Source organism: Poecile atricapillus, chromosome Z, assembly GCF_030490865.1.
Source record: "Poecile atricapillus isolate bPoeAtr1 chromosome Z, bPoeAtr1.hap1, whole genome shotgun sequence".
Classification (NCBI taxonomy): Eukaryota; Metazoa; Chordata; class Aves; order Passeriformes; family Paridae; genus Poecile; species Poecile atricapillus.
This window is the reverse complement of record NC_081289.1, coordinates 126019182-126038992: the sequence shown is the minus strand read 5'-3', so window position 1 is coordinate 126038992 and position 19811 is coordinate 126019182. Positions and strand designations below refer to the sequence as shown.

Below are 19811 nucleotides of genomic sequence, written 5' to 3'. Positions count from 1 at the left end.
CTTGTGCTTCCGTTTGAGCACAAGAGCTGTCATCCGACTTCTGTACTTGTCTCTGCAGGGAGAGAGAACCTGACTGGCACTGGATCCAAGATATTTTTTTTACTTGTTGATATCTGGCACTACAAGCTGCAAGAGGAAAAAGACTTGGAGAAGCAAATCATCTTGGTTGTACTTCAGTTTGGTGATCAGATTCTGAACTGTGATTTCTGTTTTTTCCAGAGCTGAGTTCAGAAAACCTCAAAAATTGCTTTAAGATCATCAATGCTTATATTTTCTTATCATCATCTGAATTTTTGCAGGTATGTTATTAGTACCATTATATAAAGATCCATATTAGCATCTCAGTTCCTTACTGGCAAACTGTTTTTTCTCTCATCTTAGAAAATACTGTACACACAAACATTTATACTTGTATTAATTTGTGTGCATACAAACATACTGTTCTAATGTTAGCTCTTTATGGTGCATGGTGGACACTCAGATTTGAGAAATATTATTATTTAGAATTGATGCTTTGTGGGGATTGATTTAGTAGTTTGATATCTGAAAAGGTCCTATGTTGAATAATAACAGTTTACTCTAATTACCATACCAGATTAAAATTATGAATAAACATTCTATCAAGAGTTGAAATAGAGATGTTATGCCTTGTTGTCATACCTTCTTCATTAGAAAATTCTTTGAGATTGATTGTTTAAATGTCCTGCAATGTTAAAAATGCAACAAAATGCTTAGATTAGATTTTAATTGGTTTAGAATGATGAACATTTTAGCAGATGTGATCTATGAAGAGAAACTGGGTCTTTAGGCATGTGTAAATCAAAAGGAATTGAGTTTTGAAATAGATACAAATATATAAAATATATTGCATAGTACCTTCTTTTTTATTTTATTTCAGATGTATGCTGCTGACTTATGTCGGTCATTTTGTGAGCTTTTGAAGGACATAACTACTGAAGGTCAAGTTCAAGTTTTAAAGGTGGAGTATAATGAAAGTAATATCCAGAGGCTCAGCTCTCTACATACAATGTTTTCAAGTAGAATTTAGAACATGTAGAAGAAACCAATGCACGTAGCAGAATTTGACATTGAAGTTAACCTATCAGTGGTGGTTTAACTACTTATTTGAAGCTTGTGCATGTGTGTTGACACCTAGTGAGTGTAGAGCAAACTTTTCCAATCTTTATTGAATGTTGTATGTATGTCGTCTCCATGAAATTCCTTTGTGTACCGTACTTCCATTTATACCCGTCACAGAGTTGAGTCTTTGTTTGCCTTTGCGTAAGTTGCTGTTGTAATGGTATAACTACTTAAATAAAGTAGCTAAAGGTTTGTCAAAGCACCAGAAAGTTACATTTTCACACAGCCTTCAAATGGTGCTGTGGAACTCCTAAGCTTTTGAAATGTTAATAACAATAATTTGAATGTGTCTTTTGAAGAATTTCAGGAAGTAAAGTTGGAATATACATTGAAAGATAACTGAATAGTAGCTGTAGTGTTCTACTGCTAACATTTCCAGTGGTTGCACTAACTGTGTGGTTGCTCTGTGTTGCTTATGAGAACTTGGACTTGAATTCAATTAATTGTAAATGTGATAGAGGATATAAATTGGATCCCACATATTTCTTTGGTGGATCACACAACTGCCTCCAGAATCTAGGACAGAAAACACCTGTTGAAGTTGATAGTCTTCCCTGTTTGTAGTTACTGCTGTGAAGAGCTTAAGGCCTCTAGTTCTGAAATTTAAAATGTCAATTCCAGTCTAATAGTAATATTATTTAAAGTATGTAGCTGGGCAAATGTTTTATGCAGCAGCTTTTAATCAGAATTCTAAAATGGAATTACACTGCTAATACAGAATCATTTATTCAGTTGAGTCCCTGTGTGGCCTTGCATTAGCTGCACAAGTTGTCTAGTATACTTGGAACACTTTCCTAATATGCCCTCTTGATTCCAGAGGAATAATTGAGCTGTCATCCTTGTAAATGTTCTTAGAAAAAGCAAAAGTTTTGTCAGGCTTCACTAGGCTGACTTGTTAAAAAAAAAAAGCCCCCAAATCTAGATAAGCATTGGGAACAGAAATACCCATGGGTGTTCTCTGATAGTTTCCTACAAACAGCTTTGGCTGGACTGTAAATAGACATTAGAACTGTAAATAAATTAACAAGGTTGAAAAATACTAATTAGGACTGATAAGACAATTTTTTGCAAGATTGCTGAGTCTTGATTTTCTAATTACCTGACACAATGAAAGCTTTAAAAATATTGTGCAAGGAACAAAGGAGTTGACAAAAACTTCCAGTACCCAGAAAGATGAGTGAAGGAAGTTATGTTTACCTCTGTATATAATAAGCCTGTTTTATACCTCTGCATATTAAAGGTTTACAAAATTGAGAGGCATTGAGATAGGTCAGCTGCTTAACACTTTTCTCAACATGAAAAATAGAGTATTAAATGAAATTATTGGGAGCAAGGTTCAAAAAGGAGAAAAAAATATTTAGGAGAGATTGGTCAAGAGCACAGAAAAGTTGGTCCTTGTGGAAATTCCTCTGAGGTGGTATTAAATAGAGATGAAGAGTGTTTAAGTGAGGTATCTTTATGATACCTTTATGTGCTTTATAAACACATCAGTGTCTTCATGCATGTGTCATCACTGTCTACCTAGAAGACAGTGATGAGCCCTCAGCCTGTTATTCTCATAGCATCTTCCCATCTCTCTTGGTACAAGGGTAGAGCACAAACATCTGGGCAAAAGAAAAACTGAAGAAAGCAGGAAAACAAATTACTTCAGGGTACAGCACATGGGGGGGAAAAGGAGCTGAGAAACAAAGGGTAAAGAGTTTAAACACGGGGAACCAGAGCAAGGTACCCAGAATAGCACCTCTGAGAGCACACCTGCAAAGAGCTAGTAGGTCCTAATCAGTGGTTTCTCTAAAAAGAAACATGACAAAGCTATGAAAATACACTCTGAACTACTGGTACTTCACCATACCAACCACCTCAATATGCTGGTTTTCCGGGAACCAAAACAAGATCCCTTTTTCCAAACTGCCTCATCAACTTTGGGCCATGGGGGAGCTTGTGTGGTGCTTGGCTAGGGTTTCATTGAGCTTTCACCAGGTGCATTTATGCAGATGAGGTTTGCAGAATGTTTTACAAGAATAGTTTCAGCAAGCTGGGGTTTGCTGGTAAGCATCCTAAGAGCACTTTATATGTGTACACCAGTACACATGGTTGTAAACTTCTGGTTAAGATTTATTAATGTACTTTACTAATGGTCTCATTTGCTCTTGTTCTTAAGGTTGTAGAAAATGTCCTAAAAGTCAGCCCTGTGCTGGGTCCTCAAATGTTTCAACCCCTTCTGCCATCAGTATTCAGGGGGATTATAGATGGGGAGGTAAGAGTTACTTTAACTGCTCTCTACTTTTCCTTTGGAAAATGACAATACCTTCCATTATCTCCAGGTTTTTCATACTGTTGTTGTAAAACTCTTGTTTTAAGAGCATCTATTAGATTTTTCACATCTAGTTTAAAAGTCTGTAAAAGTAGCACAGTAGCATAAGAAAAAACAACCTATCCATTGCTTGTTTTGTCATGTAGTGTTTGTTTTAATAAAACAGCACAAATTTTATTCTACTATTCCACCGTTCCTTCACTGTTAACACTTTCAAGAGCTATAACATTAGGCCATTAGTATAATGCTTCGTCAGTGTTAAGAGTTTTTTGTTGGGTTTTTTTAAAGACACATACTATTCCTTTTTAATTGTACCTGGACCAGAGAAAAACAAACTGAACCAGGAGAAGATCAACTTGACCTTTTTTCCTAATTGGCATAGCTAATATGAAGAGCTGAAGGTTGTGAGAATGGTTTGTGTGAGACAGTCTTTAAATTTTTTCTGGCTTACATGTCTTAACGTCTTGTTTTTCTCTCTTTGTATTCAACAAACTTCTGTGTTGGATGAAAATGAGTAAATCAAATATACTTTAACTGTGTTGAACCTATCAGTTATAGCAGGAACCAGTGGGTGGAATTCTTCAAGCTTTCTGACTTCTTTGATCAAAACCTTTGCTTTTTTCCCAGTTGAAGACTTTCAAATATCAATATGTGGCTCCAATTACTGAGTTGAATAAAATTTCCAAATTTAAGCCAGTACTATATAGCAAAGTACATTTTGCTGTTCAAAGCACAAAGATAGAGAGTGGATTATTAAAATGTCTTTCAATTTGAGACTAATAAATTCATTATACCCTATTCAGAATGTGTTAATCTAGGTTAGCATTTTCAGGTAAATGTTGGCATTTTGTTTTTCAAGTAGGCTATTTTACAAAATACAGTTATATTGTTACGTGATGAATTTAATAGGAAAAAATGTATAGCTTCTTTTAAAAATAATAACCAAAGATAATGAACTTATTAACTTATTACTGTATCCAGTTGATTTTGAGGCTTCCGCAGGTTAGTTTTTTGCAAATATATTATAGTTTCTATCTGAAAAAAAGTAATAACTGCAGAAATACTAATTGTTCTCAATGTTACTGAAATTGTAAGCAGTAACTTGGAACCATAATCAATTTTAAAAGTAATTTTTTAGCAGTACAATAAGCTGTTAGTTCCTTAAGATACAGGTTTTAAAATTTAAAGTAAAATCAAATTGTCTTGCAAATTGCTTGGCTGTTTGGATGAAATTGACTTTGAAATTGCCATGGTTTTCATATTGTGTGAACTGAGAATTCTGGTTAAGACTGCTCATTCAGCCTTCTGCTCCTAGATGCTCTTAAATTGCAATTCATAGTTTAAAATCTAGTTAAAGACATAAGGGATGCATACAAGTATTTTCGAGGTATTGCTGCTGCAAGTATTTTTCTTTTACTTCAGCTAAGCACCTTTTGTTTTGGTTTATTTTTGTTCCAGAGATACCCAGTGGTGATGTCTACTTATCTGGGGATCATGGGTAGAGTTCTACTACAAAATGCAAGGTTTTTTTCATTACTTTTGAGCCAGATGGCATGTGAATTGGGTCAGGAGGTAAGGTTTATTGTCCTTTTTTGCCCTTTTTGGGTTTTTTTTGTCTTGGTATTTCAGCTGTATTACTTAGGGAAATCTTGCTTTCTTTAGACCTAAAGAAATTTGCTCATGCCCAGTTCATCTTGAAAAGGGGCTTTTTCCCCCTCCTTTTCTCCTTTCCGTGAACATCCTGTAATAACATATACATGTTCCCATAATTACTTAAACCATCCCATTAAAATTTTTATATAGTTCTTAAATTCTCTTCCTGCTGCATCTGACAATTAGCCATGTAAACTCCCTTAGTTCACATGCAGTTGTAGAGTAAGAATTTCTTCCCCTGTGCCATCTTGATGGGTCTTGTGGGATGGAGAATGGTCTAATCATTCTCCCCTGAGTTTCTAGAGTATCAGGTTCAGTGTGCTTCAGTTCCACTGGTGAAGTCACTGAGGGTCTTCTGCTACAAGTGTTCTATTACATCTTTAAGTGACATTTTAGTAGTTTGCTTTGCTGGGGTATAATACAGTTTTCAAAGTGATAACAAGAAGTTGTTTTTTGGGTTTTTTTTTTGTTTGTTTTTTTGTTGGTTTTTTTTTCTGTGTTTTTTGGTTTTTTTTTTAATTTGTCACTGCGTAGATAAAACAAAGGAAGTCCATGTGCTTTGTTTCTGTGAGACTGTTAGGGGAAAACTGAATAATTTGCTATCCTGAATTAGTTCCCTCTCCATAAATGAAACGATTTTCAAACATCTAGGTTACAGCTAGTGGTATGGAGGGCTCAGGGCCTGGAATCATTGTCATAGGAAATTTAAAAAGTACCTGTTGCTTGTTACTTCTGTCAGGTGTACAACTGTATAGTGTCTTTCCAAGACTAAATAATACCTTCAGTTGCTAGAAAAATTAAAATAAGTTATTCTCTAAACACACTCATAACTGAAAAGGAATGTTGTGTTTCCCAATGCAGTTGGACCAAATTCTTGGTAACATGATTGAAATGTGGGTTGATCGCATGGATAACATCACTCAGCCAGAAAGAAGAAAACTTTCTGCTTTGGCATTGCTTTCTCTTTTGCCGTCATTGAATAGGTAAGCAAACGTACAGTAACTTAAAGAAGAATGCTTCAAAGGTCCTTGGAATGGTTTTTAAAGTATTTCACCATTCTGCAGCTAAATATTCCAATACAAGTAGTTTTATTTACCTATTTTTCTCCCCCAAGAGAAACTTAAAAAAGATAGAACTTCATACTACATTATATTAACTTCTTACTTGGCTTCATAGCAATACAGTAGCCTTTCTTCCATTTCATAGGAAATCTCATTTAGTAGAAGTGAGGAACCAGCACTGCAGATTTTATTGTTGATTCATATTAACTTAGAACTGTCTGCTTCTCTCATCTGTGATTAAGTAGTGGCTTTAGTTGACATGTTACTATTTTGGTGTCCCTTCCAGGGAACAATGTTTAGTTTTCTTTCCTGTTGTAGGTGATCTGAACTTTCATCCTAGTTTTCTCCTTTATGACATTAAATAGAAGAAAAAGTTGCTGTGAAAGGCTCTGTTGTTGCTGTGAAACAGTTTTTGCACAATAGATTTTAGAGCAAGCACACTTTACTATTAACCTTTCAGTAGCCATCATCATTGCTGGATATACACAGAAAATGAAAGTTTTAAATGAAAATGCTGAATATACTGACTTCATACTTGTCAATACTAGAAGCAATGTGTAACACATTTAGGTGACAGTTCAGTCCACAGTTACCTTCAGATTATTTTTATCTGTTTGACATTCAGGAAGACAAGACTGCATGAGTTTACATTTAGTCTGCTAGGTTTCCTGAACAGTCTTTAAGTGTTGTCTGGGAATTTAGATGTTGATCCCAAATCCTAAAAGTTATGTTAGTAACTGTAGAATATGTAGTATTGTCAAAACTGTGGACTATGTAGTCATTATCTAAAAAAAAATCAGGGAACACTTAGGTGTAATTTAGCAGCTTTATTGCTTTTTATATGCACAAAAATTGTCCTCTTTTATGTCAGGTGGATAGTCAGGATAACATCTAGCTAAAGGTGAACCAAGCAGCTGCTTTATGAGAGGTTTTTTCCCAGTGAATATAATAGTATTATGTTGTTTATAGGTATATTTGAAATGTTTGTAAAGAGGTATTAGCTAACATTTAAGGTGCCGAAGTACATCTGTCTTCCTGTGAAGTTTCTGTTAAAGAGAGGAAGGAAAAAAAAAAGAAATTCCTTTAGATAACCATGTTATTTTGAACTATGTTCAGCTGCTCCAGGTTTCCTGCTGCAAAAGCCAATTATTTCTGGCAGTCCCTAACATAATAAAGCCTTCTGCAAATGACAGCTTTATTTTTCAGTTACTCATATAATTTAAGAAAGCTGCTTCTCAAATAAAAAGACTCTCTTTAGTGGACGTATTTATGTCAAAGCTATGAAAATTTCACTTGTACAGTTGATAGGCTGCCAAACTTGCCTTCAGACAGTGTGTGAAATGGATTCTGTCAATTGATTGTTTCTTTTACTAGAACAATGTGAGTCACTCTGATTTTCCTATATCTCAGGGATTATACTACGCATAATTGCTGTATCCTGTATTTGTAGGCTTCTTGTGCAAGTCTGTTTGCATAGTTGAAGCAAAACAAAATGTTTTAAATATAATAAAGTGGTTAAACAAAGTGTTTTGATTAATATAAGTGTTTTCAAGAAAAGCTAAAGTAATTTTTCCTGTTGGAATGCCTCACTAACTGGTTTCCTGATTAGATTTTACTTTGGATATCCAAGGCAAGTTCAAGATTTCTTGACTGCACAGGCAGTCCACAGAATTGTGTCTTCTGTGGATGGTTGATGGGCTGTTTTGGGACAGGTGAAGGTGAGATTCTTTCCTCAGCTTGCTGCTCTGTGGTGGTCAGGATTGGTACGTGTAGCAAGCTCGGATTTTCAGCATTCTGCTGTAAGTGCTGTGTCTAACACTTTCTGAGAATTTTTTTTCCTTTTGCCAGTTGCTTCCTCTAGCCTATAGCTGAAGCACTGGATTATTTTAGAGAGGAAAGAGAGGGAGTAGACAAAAATAGTGGGGGGAGAATGAAGATAATATGTATTCTCATTCTTCCCTCAGAGTTGTTTTGTGGATAAAATGTTGGGGAAAGTATTAAACAGTGACCTCTTATTCTCTGTGTAAACTGTAGTATTACTTAATAGATATTAAGTGTTTCTCTAGTTATTAATCAGGTTTATAATCACAAATATGTGGAACTATGGACTTCCTGCATTTCAGGGGAAGGTAAAACTTCTATCATTATTAATTTAAAATCAGATTGACACAAATAATTTTCTGTTTCAAGTGCAGCACCTTTGACAATGTCATGAGTGAAGGATTTTAGAGCAGATAAGACAGGATTGACTGCAGAGCAGTTGTTCACAGTGGCTCTTGGGCTGACTAGTTTGACTAAGCAGGTTATAAAGTGACAAATTGTTAGCCACACTGTAATTTTCTCATCTAGGCAGTACCATACAGAGATAGACATAATGGCATGCTTTTGGTATCAATAGTAGTGCTGCATTTTAATCGTGTACGCATGTCTTTCAATCCAGCATCCTGTTTATCTTCCCACAGCTGCACATTGTGTTAGTGGTTAGAAATTAATATTAAAAAAAGAACAATAACTGCTGCTTTCCTGATCAGCGTGTTGCAGCACCTTTTCACGGAACAGTAATTTCCTGGTATTACTTAGGGATTTGCCCAAATTAAAAGCTGTATAATTATCTACTTTTGCTGTCCAAGTGCAGTCAATGAATGCTGGCATTTTTTTTGCATTGCATTGCATTGCATTGGCAATATTTTTCATATTTTGTATTCCTACTGCCCGTTTATCACTCATCCATCCTAGTGCATTTTCATTCATTTATTAAGAAATCTCACTGTTTCATAAAACAGGTTAAGGACTTCTGTCTTTAAACTGTTGTATATACAGTGGGACTGGTAACATTCAGGCAGTAAGGATGCACTTGTGGAATTACAGTGTCTCCATATTTAATACATGAGGAAAGTGTGCATAGACACACAGTAGCTCTAACAGGAATGGCTTTTTGAAAAACACACAAGGACTTGAAGTTTCCTGGAGGAAAATTTTATTTGAGCTAGAGTGTGAGACATAAGATGTGACAGTAACCTGGATGAGTAAATTCACAAATTTCGTGATTTTCCTACTATCATAGTTCAGTTATATTTGCTCTTGTCTACATCCTTAATGGCTTGTTTGTGAACATACAGCTGCAAGAGTACTCTTCAAGACTGAGTTGAGTTTTACTAGAAGTGCCCTTGGTCCCTAAAATAGTGCCTAGTGAATATGGTCAGTAGCAACATTCTGCCTCTTATTTTTTGTGGGGAAAAAAAACCCCAACCCTATCTACGGTTCTGCATTTGGAACTCTTCAGCATCTGTTGTAGTTGCTGATGCTGAAGTGGCTAAAATAGTACTATGTCCCCTTCTCCTACCTATATCTGTCTGCTTGTCTATCTGGAAATAATTAGCTTGCTTACTGCAGTATAAAGCCAGTATTTTACAGTATTTTGTCATGTCCTTCTTTGATAATATTGAGAGTTTTTAATTATTTCTTTAGCAAAGTAGGTATCTTTTTTATTCCTACAGTTGTGTGTATTTTAGTAGAACACAACACCAAAAGATGCTAAAGTGTGATGGGAATATTTATTCTCTAGTAAGGATATGGAAATAGATTTTGGAAACATTAAAGTGTCAATGGTCAGCCTAGTTTGGAGTGATACCTAACTGTAACCACAGGTAGTATTTGACACCATGTTGAAAGCTAAGTACTCCCCTTCTACAGGTGTGTGTTTTTTCCACCTTGTCTGTCATGCTTGAATGAGAGATTGCCAAGTTTACTTTTACTCAAAGTGAGTGCTTTTGAAAATAGGCCACTAATTGTGGTCCTTGAGGATAAGCTCATTTTTGGTGGACCTTCCTGTGTAGAGTGGTACCATTCTAAAGTACAGGAGACTCTACTGAGCTTAAAATATGAAGTATTTTATTGTCTCTTCATTTTGGTTTCTGGTAATGAGTGGTTTTCATTTTACCCCTTTGAATCAAATATGTTCATGTATTGTGAGGAAAGGGTTAAGAGGTTCTCCAGGTTTCTAGTCATTATGTAAATGAATGTCTGCTTTTTCTCATTGTGTATCAAGTCTGATATGTCAGCCAGTATGAGTTCTGCCAGTTAGATAATTGGCATTTTGTGAGTGTAAGTACTTACAGTATGCAATTATAAATCTTCATTAGGTTATTATAGAGTTTTGCCTCTGTCATTTGGTAAAATTAGTTAGGAATTTTAATTTTCCTCTCAAAAAGTTGTCTATATGTAATGTTAGTAAATGGCAAGAAAGTACCTAATAAAATGTCATGTTCTCTTCAGGATAGTTATGTCCTCATTTATAAAGTCAGAATTTCTTACATAATTACTGTACGTCCTCTTTTCTTTATAGAGATGATACACTGAAGCTATTTTATCTTCCCCTCTATTTTTTTAATCCCTCTAGTTAAAGGCATGCTCACCCACACCTCTAATAGACTATTAGCATTTAAAGGAGCTCTTTAAATTATGATTTTGCAGTTGTCATCAGTGTTTGGCCTTGGATTTATTTAGCTTGCCTGACAGGTAACAGTGCAGTTTTAATGATAAGAGTGAAAAATGTGACTTTGGTCTTAGTCTGACTATCAGAGTCTGCATAATTCAGAAGGTTACACAGAGCACTGCCAACTTCTTTAATTGCATGTCACATTATGGCATTGGCAAAAGGATGCACTTATTAAACTTTATTTGTTCACAGTCTCCATCAGTTTTTCTCCTACACTTGATTGCTAGTATGGACTGGTCAGAAGCATATTATCTTTTCCCCTAAGACCCTTAAGCCTTGGTTTCAAGGAAAAATATACCTTGATAGCAAGGAATTATATCACTAATTGCAGCTAAACTGCTGCTGCTGTTGCTACTGAAAAAAAAAACCAACCAAAAAAACTGTAGTCATAATGGTTTGGTTGCTGCAGATATCTTGGTTTTGTTTATGGCCTATATAAAATATTTCAGAAGTCTTAAAACTATTCTGTTTTACCCTAAATTTTAAGATTTTAATTATATAAAAGTCAGCAAAAGATAACAGACTAACTAGCTTCCTGCAAAATCTTTGCAATGTATGGTTTACATGTTTAGAAATTAGATACTGAATAAATAGTGACTGCAGTATAGCATATTACTAAAAATGTGTAAAAATTACAAGATTGTAACAAAAAATTAAAAAAAACCAAAACCTAAAACATAGATTTACATCTGGTTTTGCACCTGGATTTGTCTGAGCCTTGTTGGTACATCTGCTTATCTCTCTGTGCTATACTCTGTGAAATCTGACAGAGAGTAGAGATTTTTCAGTGACTTTCTTTAACAGTGCCAGACTATTATGGTAAGATACCAGAAGTGATAAACATCACAACCCGTGTCACTACAAGACCTTCTGCAAATAAGTACTGCCTTGAAAAATGGTGTTTCATAATCAGACAATTTAATGAGAAAAGTGAGTGTTTAAAACAAAACATCAGGGTTTGATATTAAAAATTGCCTAAGTATAAAAGTAGCTTGTATTTTTAAGAAGTAGCTTTTGTATTTTTTGTGTGGGTATTCTCTGTAGTAGTTGTTACAAACTATTGAAGTTTTCTCTTTCTGTTATATATCTGGAGCTATCAGCTGCTAATGCCAAGTATATGCCCATCCTGTCTCCTAAACTAGCGGGCAGAATGTGGTTTTGCAATTGAGTTTTGATTAAATTTCTAGAAGTTAAAATTTGGGAAATGAATTTAAATTCTTTGGACCTTTTGGTTTGAATTGCATTCATATTGAGTACATTAATACTTTTACAGTTTGAACAGAATTGCAGTGAAAAGTAAAGGCTAAAGCTACAGTGTTATTGTCGGCATATCACATCTGTGTGTTACATTTAGGGCCAGCCTTTATTATGTTACTGTTATGTTCACAAACTTAGTGGTTGCTCCATGGAAGACTTAGATTTCTGGATAAAGAGAAGAAACTAACTAAATTCTAACAATTTCTCAAATGAGCTTTTAGTTTCATGAGAGCTTTCTGTCATATTATTTTGTTGAGTCTAAGGTCAAATTAGGTTTATAGAATAGAAACTTATTTTCAAATCCTCAATGGGAAAAATAATTTTGTAGTTTTCATGCTGTGGAAGAGAAAAATTTTTGGTAAATGGAGCAGAAAGTCAGTATGCTTACTGAAACAGAAATATTAAATACTATAGAAAGTATCTATAATATTTGAGGCAATCAGAAATGTTTAGTTAAACTCGATAAGGAGAAAAACAGAAAAGTATTTTGGGATCTGGTAAGTTAATAAGGTGTAAAACAGTTCATCTGCCTACTGGATGTTAATTAAATGTTGATGTCTGTGCTACCTAAGCAGTAGTTTAGTTCCTGAATTGCTTAGATTTGTGGTCATGTCTAGAGATGATGTGGGCAGAAGGAAGTAGATATTTGAAAAAATAAACTTGTACAATAGCCTACCTGTGGAGAATAAAAGTAGAAGGAAGACCTGCAAGAACAGATGGTTGTTAAGTACACAGTGGGAGGGCAATACATAGCTTCACTCTTAAAAGGTTAAGTGAATAATTACAGTGCTAAAATTTTGTTCTCGCTTTTGGGCTTTATCATAATTTTGTAGTGATTATGAGAATGAAATCTGTTCTCAAACATTGACTTTAGACCCTGTTTTTGAACTTGTTGCATATATTCTGCTATATACGTAAGTGAGATTTGGATGACTAGTTTGTTCCACCTAATATTCATTATATTGGCTTTATATTGCATGGGTGCAGTGCTTGTATGTTCTTTCAATTACTTCAACCTGTCATTTTATGCACAATTTGACAAATTGCTGTTACTCAGGCTTCAAGCTTGTATTTACAAGGAGTCATTGTTGAACTAGATTTTAATGTTAAAAAGCCAATAGCATCAATGGCTTCATCAATATTAGTATATTAAGATAAAATTCACTTGTGGGTTCAAAAATAATTTTCTCTCTGATCATGTGAAGCTGTATTCAGGTACAAACCTAGAAGTTCTCTCACTGCAGAAGAAAATTTGCAGTGAATGAAATATGAGAGCTACCTAAGCTTGTTAGTGTTCCCTGGATTTTTTTGTACAGTTTTCAAAAAGTAATGGATTTTTTTGTTTAAGTACAAGCCAGTTTGTGAAATGCTGATCCAAGTTACGCATGTATTCCACCTAGCCTTTTTTATGTTTTTTCCCAAAATGCTATCTGTTATGCGGTACATAGTTTTGTGTCTTGTTCTTAACAGGTACTGCTTTCAGATACTTTAAAAATATGTAGTATTAATGAAGTAATAACTCTAAATGACATTGCAGTTAGATCTTCAGGCCTTTGGGTGCAGTATTGACAAAGTGTAAAACAGGTCTTTACATTTCCTAGTGCAGAATGGAGGGAGCTATGATCTAGATTAAGATTTTTTTATTTTTTTTTTTCCAGTTTGGGCATGGGAGTCAGCTATCAGAATAGTCTTCAGTGTGCTCAGAACCACAGTGAAGCTAGGATTTAAGCAAAAAATTTTGTGAATACTCGTAAGCTACTTTCAGTGCAAGATCACAGGGACATTCAGCCAGCTTACTGGTCATCAGCTTTCGTTTATCTGGTCACTGCTCTACTGGTTCCTCTAAATTTTTATGCTGTCTGATATACTGGAGAGCTTCATTAATTCATTTAGTTTTTCAAAATGTGTTGCTTCTGACATTTTGCAAAAACAGAGCTCTATGAACATTTGCCTTTTAAAAGTTCTTTTTTTTTAATTTGACTTTTTGTAGCTATAAAGGGTTGTTTCATAAAGCACACCTTGGAAGAAAAATTTTTTTGTGTTTTTTGAGGTTTTTTTTGTACAAATATAGGTTTTAATATAAAGAGGCTATAGGTAGTGAAGTTTAGGTAGAACAAAATTTCCTGTTTGAAGTCCCTTTCTGTTTTTGGCCAGTCTCTGATTCTCCCCTCATCTTACTATTGATAATCTTTTTCCATTACTCTTACTGTTCTGTCCCCCACATCCAGGATACTTCATCAATGTTTCTGTGAACTATACAGTGTTTTCCCTTTAATTAAATGACATGGCATTTTATTTTACTTTTCTCTATGTCAACAATTATGTGAAATACTGTGAAGAAATATAAGTGTGAAAATAAATATTCAAATCTGAAGAAGAATTAGTTTTTGATCTGTTGGTCTCAGAAAAACAGAAACAACTGCAGTTCTAATTCTGGATTGTAACAGGCTTTGTCTAAAATGGCCCATGGACCAATTTTACTTACTGATTTCTTATTTTAGACTAGATATTTGGAAGAAAGCTTCTTCAAAAGCATGTCCTTGTCTATTCTACTTCCCTTTCTCATGTGCGTTTCAGATTGGATTATATAGATAAAGACATTTGGGTTACTTTTCATTCCTTATGTGAACTCATGCTTCCTGTGTGAGATTACTATAGCTGAAGGGACTTGATTCTTCTGCTGTTGCACCCTTTTTTGGGTACGGCTGTTGATGGGCTTTGTCATCTTTCTTTTGCTGAGCAGAAGGTCTCGTTGGAGGAAAATTATGAGATCCCCTTTGATGATGTGACTGAGTTTTGCAAGTATTTCTTCCCTGTGATGGATGAACTTGAGGGTGTAATGTCCGGTCCTTAAGCAAGAGGGATATTTATAGCCAATGAAATGTTTTTCTGCACAGGGGACACTGCAGGAAATGAAAGCTGTGCATGAAAGGTGTGGCTCTCAGAACCAGAAACACTCTCATAGTCTTCTGTGGATAAATTTGCTTTAAAAAGGGTGGCCTGAAGTGAGTCTTAACAAAGTGCTTGGGTCAGGTTCAGAAATACAAGTACATAGCAGCTTAATGCCACATCGTATGGGTCTCATGTCCTAGGATTTCATAGGTTTCTCTGGGATTGCTGGCAGGTTGTGCCTTGCCCAGAGGGCAGGAGACACTGGGCTCTTCCCTCCAGAGTGTGTGTTTTCTCTCTCGGCCAGACCACTGGAATGTGTGTGAATGTGGCAGCAGTTTGGCTCTGTAGACAGAGAACAGTGTAAGTGCTGCTACCGATTTAATAAAGCATTTCATGTTCTGGCTGAAAGATAAGGGAGGTACAGGTAATTCAATACTGCTGCTGCAGATAGTTGTGCTTTATTCTGAAAGTTATTCCTAGCTCTCCTAGTTAAATCAGTAGATTAAAAAAAAAGAAAAAAAAAACAAACAAAAAAACCCTAAACAAAAAATCTCAAACAACAAAACTCAGCAGTTACAGACTAAGATAGTTCTTGGTTTTCTAGAAACAAATCATTGAGATTTCCTTTCCAACAATGCTTCTGAAGCACAGATAAAATGACTTCCTGTCCCAGGGTTTCCTGTATCCATGGCAACCTGACTTTAGGCACTTCTTTCTTAGTTTCCTGAGCAAACTGTTTCAAACCCAGGGGCAAAAATGTGAGTGCTGTAGTACACAGCAATACTGCCTTTACAAAGGTTTCACAAATGAGTGTAGTTGGTCAGCTTATAACATAGTCCAGCGGACTGCAAACAGCAAAATAACGGAAATAATGAACTTCAGATTTGGGGTAAGGAAATGCTTCTATTTATTTTAAAAGTAACTCAGCCTTATAAAAGTAAAATTCAAATTGTAAGTGAGCTGCCAGTAAAAGGTAACTTGTTTACAGTTGGCATTTCTACTTGAATGCTTTTGAAACATTTCTTAGTGATGGTTAATTATAAGTAGTTAATATATAGTATTTTTAATTTAATAGAAGCTGTTATTTTGTCAGGTTAGATGCTTTTATGCTACAGCAAATTAAATGTTTTCTGGCTGTGTTACCAGTATATTTATTTAATTGTCCATTGACTTAAAATTTTTTTTGCAGCGTAATCCAGTTAGTAAGCTAGAGTTTTTGAACTGCTTGTTTGGCATGAAAAAATAATAGGTAAAATACCAATATTGAGAGCAACACTAATATTTTTAAGACTGTACGCATAGATTCAAATAATTTTTAATCATTAATAGATATAATGAATATATTTGAATTAATAATATTTATATACTTCTTTTTATCTCTACTAGTGAAGTCAGAGATGAGTAAGAAGGCCAAAGACAGGGATATGTGTATTCTGCAAAGTTCTCCACCCTGCCCAGGAGCATTCCTGTATATATTTAATTGTTTTCTTTTGTTGCTGCTCCAGAAGGAGGCTTTTGGCTGTCCATCTGCTTGTCAGCTCTGCACAGGGAGACAAGTTAGCTGTCGTAATGCAGGGCTTTCAAGCATCCCTTGGAACCTTCCAAAAACAACAATTCTTGTTTACCTCAGTGGAAATAATATATCACATGTCACTCCAAAGGATCTAAGAGGTTTTCAGAAGCTTGCTACACTCTACATGGATAACTCCAGTATTTTGTATGTACACCCAAAAGCTTTTGTGGACCTCCCCAAACTGTGCTACTTGCATCTAAATAACAATAATATTAAACGCCTGGATCCAGGAATCTTTGAAGGCCTTTCCAATCTTCATTGTTTATACCTTCAGAATAATCAAATAGCTTTTCTTCCCAGAGGATTATTTAGTGATCTTCTTTCTGTTAGATATTTAACACTTCAAAGAAATCGTCTCAGTGTCCTTGGAAGTGGGACTTTCTGGGGAATGATAAGTCTTCAAACACTAAACCTAGCAAATAATAAGATTTCACGAATATCAGATTCAGCATTTCATCATCTTGAAAATCTTGCATATTTGTTTCTTGAAGGTAACAACTTAACACTTGTGCCATCAAATGCTATTGGACGGCTCAAAAATCTTGAAAGACTTTCTTTGTCTCACAATCCCATTGGATCAATTCAGCCTTTTGCATTTAAGGGACTTAACAAGCTTAGATATCTGTCTCTGAAAAATGTGAAGCTAAAATGTGTTGCTGTAAATGGATTTTTTGGATTAAACAATCTTAGCCAGCTAATCTTAAGTTATAATGATTTAGAAAGTATTAATTCCAGCACTTTCACTCTGTTGAACAATTTAATGTATCTACAGCTAGACAGAAATAAAATAGCCAATATTGGTGATGGTACCTTTGAAAAAATGGGGCAGTCACTTAGAGTACTCAGTTTAGCTTTTAATAATATCACAGAATTACAACCTGAAGTGCTCAAACCGTTAGTATCTTTAACTCATCTGCAGGTACATTCTAATCCTTGGAACTGCAGCTGCAAAATGCTTGCGTTACTTAATTGGCTAGCATCATCTTCTGTTTCTGCAAAAATCCACTGTCAGAATCCCCAGAGTATGCGTGGGAGACCTTTGCATTATATGAAGTGGGCTTGGTTTTCAAACTGCATTGGCCCCACTGCCGACCCGGGCTCTGCCCCGAGTCTGGGATCTGTTGGGATGCATCACAGCGCTACCACTCTGCAGATGGCCTGGCATAAAGGGAACAGGCACAACACGTTGCAACAGTTTGTCACTGCAGAAACTAAGTACATTGCTTTCTGGGAAGGAACTAAAGCTACATCTTCTACCCCATTGCCTTATGAGGAATATGCTGTTGAAATGCCATCACAGGCAGCTACAGTGTTATCAACATTACCAGTGCAAATACCAGCGGAAATTACACCTACTAATAGAAATGTAGAAGAAGAACAGTTGTTTACAACAGATCCTGCTCCTGTATCATTGAAAACAACTCTGATTTGTACACAACAGGTTGAAGAGCTGAATCAAGCTTTTGACATTTTACTAGCCTTTTTTATTCTGGCTTGTGCTGTTATCCTGTTCTTAACTTGTAAAGTTATTCAGTTTAGGCAGAAAGTAAAGGTGCTGGAAAACTCAGGAGAAAAGAGTATAGAATATTATGGCTTTTATCAGCCTGGCAGATACAACATAACTGACTCAGTGCAATCTCTAACTCGGAAATCAGTGGAACATTCAGAACTGGACCAAATAAGGCTGCTCAAGCGAACAGCATCAGAAAGTCAGGCACAGGTCATCTTGTTCGAACATTCATCATTGTAATTTATCTCATTTGATTTGTTGTTAACTGTGGTATGAAAGGTCAAGAAATCAAGAACTCAATTCTATAAGAATACCTCCACCAATTAAAATCAACTGCTTAACAGAACTGTGGAAAATGGCACAGTTTGGGTTCTGCATCACCATTTGCTTACTGAATGTTTTGAAATTTATTGATTATTTCATTATGTCATTTCAAACTAACATGGATAGGTTTATTAACCTTAGTCCCTATTTGTAGTAATCATTCACCTATGCTCAATTATACATGCAGTATAAAGTACACTTTAATTTATTTTGCAGTATTAATGGTGTAAGTTCCTATAGAAATTCCACAGCTATTGGGAAGCAGCAGAACATCTTTTTGGGATCATGAAGCCAAGAAATTTTGGGGATGTAGAAAACTGTGTTTCATGTCTTCATTGTAATAGAGTTTCTACTCTTCCTTTATTAAATAAAGCACAGTGGAAAAAAGCACATTTACAGCTAGAATGTTCAAACTCTTGAGTAAGAGAATAATGTCAAACTATACAAATTCTGTTCATACCTATAGCATATTGTAATATACAAAGTTGTGTGTTCAGTCTGTATAATGAGTATATTAAAGTGATAGTGTGTATCTGTATCATTTTATGAAATACCCCAAATTGGAGTTAAGAAAAACTAAATTTCTGTTGAAATTTACCAAAGTTTAATGACCAAATTTATTATGTCTAAGGTAGTAGAGCTGGTTAATTATTGTCAATAAAAGATCATCATCTATGTCATCTGTGTAGTAATATTTTGAGGGACTTTTTAGCTAGATAAGAGGTGCAAATTGAAGGAGTACACTATGCTGTAAGTACATAATGCTAAATTAATGGTTGAAAACATTTACATATTTGGTTTATATTTGGATGTGTCAGCTCAAGAGATGTGTTCTTAGTGATCACGTCATCGTTTCTATATAGTTTGCATTTAACTTTTTCTTTCCATTTCAAATGCTGGTGTTCTGTTGTTGTCAGGTTATGTCTAGAATGTTGTAGCTTAATTTTCAACCTTAATTTCTGCAATTTTTGTTTCTCTATTTGTTATTTCAATATTTCAAACTTTATTCGGGAATTAAAAGTCATAAAACTATGTTCCAAATAGTCCAATATTGTAAAATTTACAACCAATGGGACTTAGTCTTGTAGATACTGTTCATCTTCTACAGGCCTGTGCCCTAGAGATTTCAGCTGTGTTGTTTCTGGGTTACATGGTTTACAGTCAGACTGTTTTCCTTAAGGAAAAGTGGGGAACAATGCTTTGATAGACTTTCCTCCATGATGTTGATTTAAATTGTGTAAAGTGTGTTGCTGTTCCAGGCTGCAGCCTGGAGCCTGTGGCATTCTCCAGCTGAGCCAGAACTGCTCTCAGCATTCTTGTTCTATACCCTCTCTTTCCCGCTGGTGTAAGTCCTGTGCGTGTCCAGGCTGTGCAGGTCGCGGAAATCCTGTTTCTCCATCTGCAGTTCTTTTCCAGAAGGGAAAAAATCTATTACCTGCTACCAGGATATATATAAATCTTCAGTGCACTGAGTGGGTGTGAATGTGCTAGTGTGACTTCATTGTTGTTGTTATTAGTGTAATGAAATAATAGTGCATTTGACTGTAATTTTCTGTAATTTTCTTTCTCTATGATACAGTTATCATAGA

At 35.3% G+C, this 19811-nt stretch overlaps 2 protein-coding genes across 4 annotated transcripts in view; both read left to right on the top strand.

The window, feature by feature from the left end:
* IPO11 (importin 11) overlaps positions 1 to 19811 on the top strand; it is an 80254-nt gene that overhangs the window by 46061 nt on the left and 14382 nt on the right. For all 3 annotated transcript variants that reach the window (XM_058827290.1, XM_058827286.1, XM_058827289.1), the window contains 5 exons: positions 220 to 299; positions 899 to 979; positions 3302 to 3397; positions 4913 to 5026; positions 5969 to 6090. In XM_058827290.1, coding sequence (XP_058683273.1) covers positions 220 to 299; positions 899 to 979; positions 3302 to 3397; positions 4913 to 5026; positions 5969 to 6090 — 493 coding nt within the window. The remainder of the gene's footprint in view (positions 1 to 219; positions 300 to 898; positions 980 to 3301; positions 3398 to 4912; positions 5027 to 5968; positions 6091 to 19811) is intronic.
* LRRC70 (leucine rich repeat containing 70) lies at positions 15550 to 19133 on the top strand. The gene is made up of 2 exons (XM_058827291.1): positions 15550 to 15704; positions 16202 to 19133. Exon 2 carries the CDS (start codon positions 16213 to 16215, stop codon positions 18136 to 18138), a length of 1926 nt encoding a protein of 641 aa, XP_058683274.1. The 5' UTR covers positions 15550 to 15704; positions 16202 to 16212; the 3' UTR covers positions 18139 to 19133.

Bases quoted from the DNA above. Each gene is read 5' to 3' on its own strand.
- LRRC70 (XM_058827291.1), top strand. From the start codon at position 16,213: ATGAGTAAGAAGGCCAAAGACAGGGATATGTGTATTCTGCAAAGTTCT.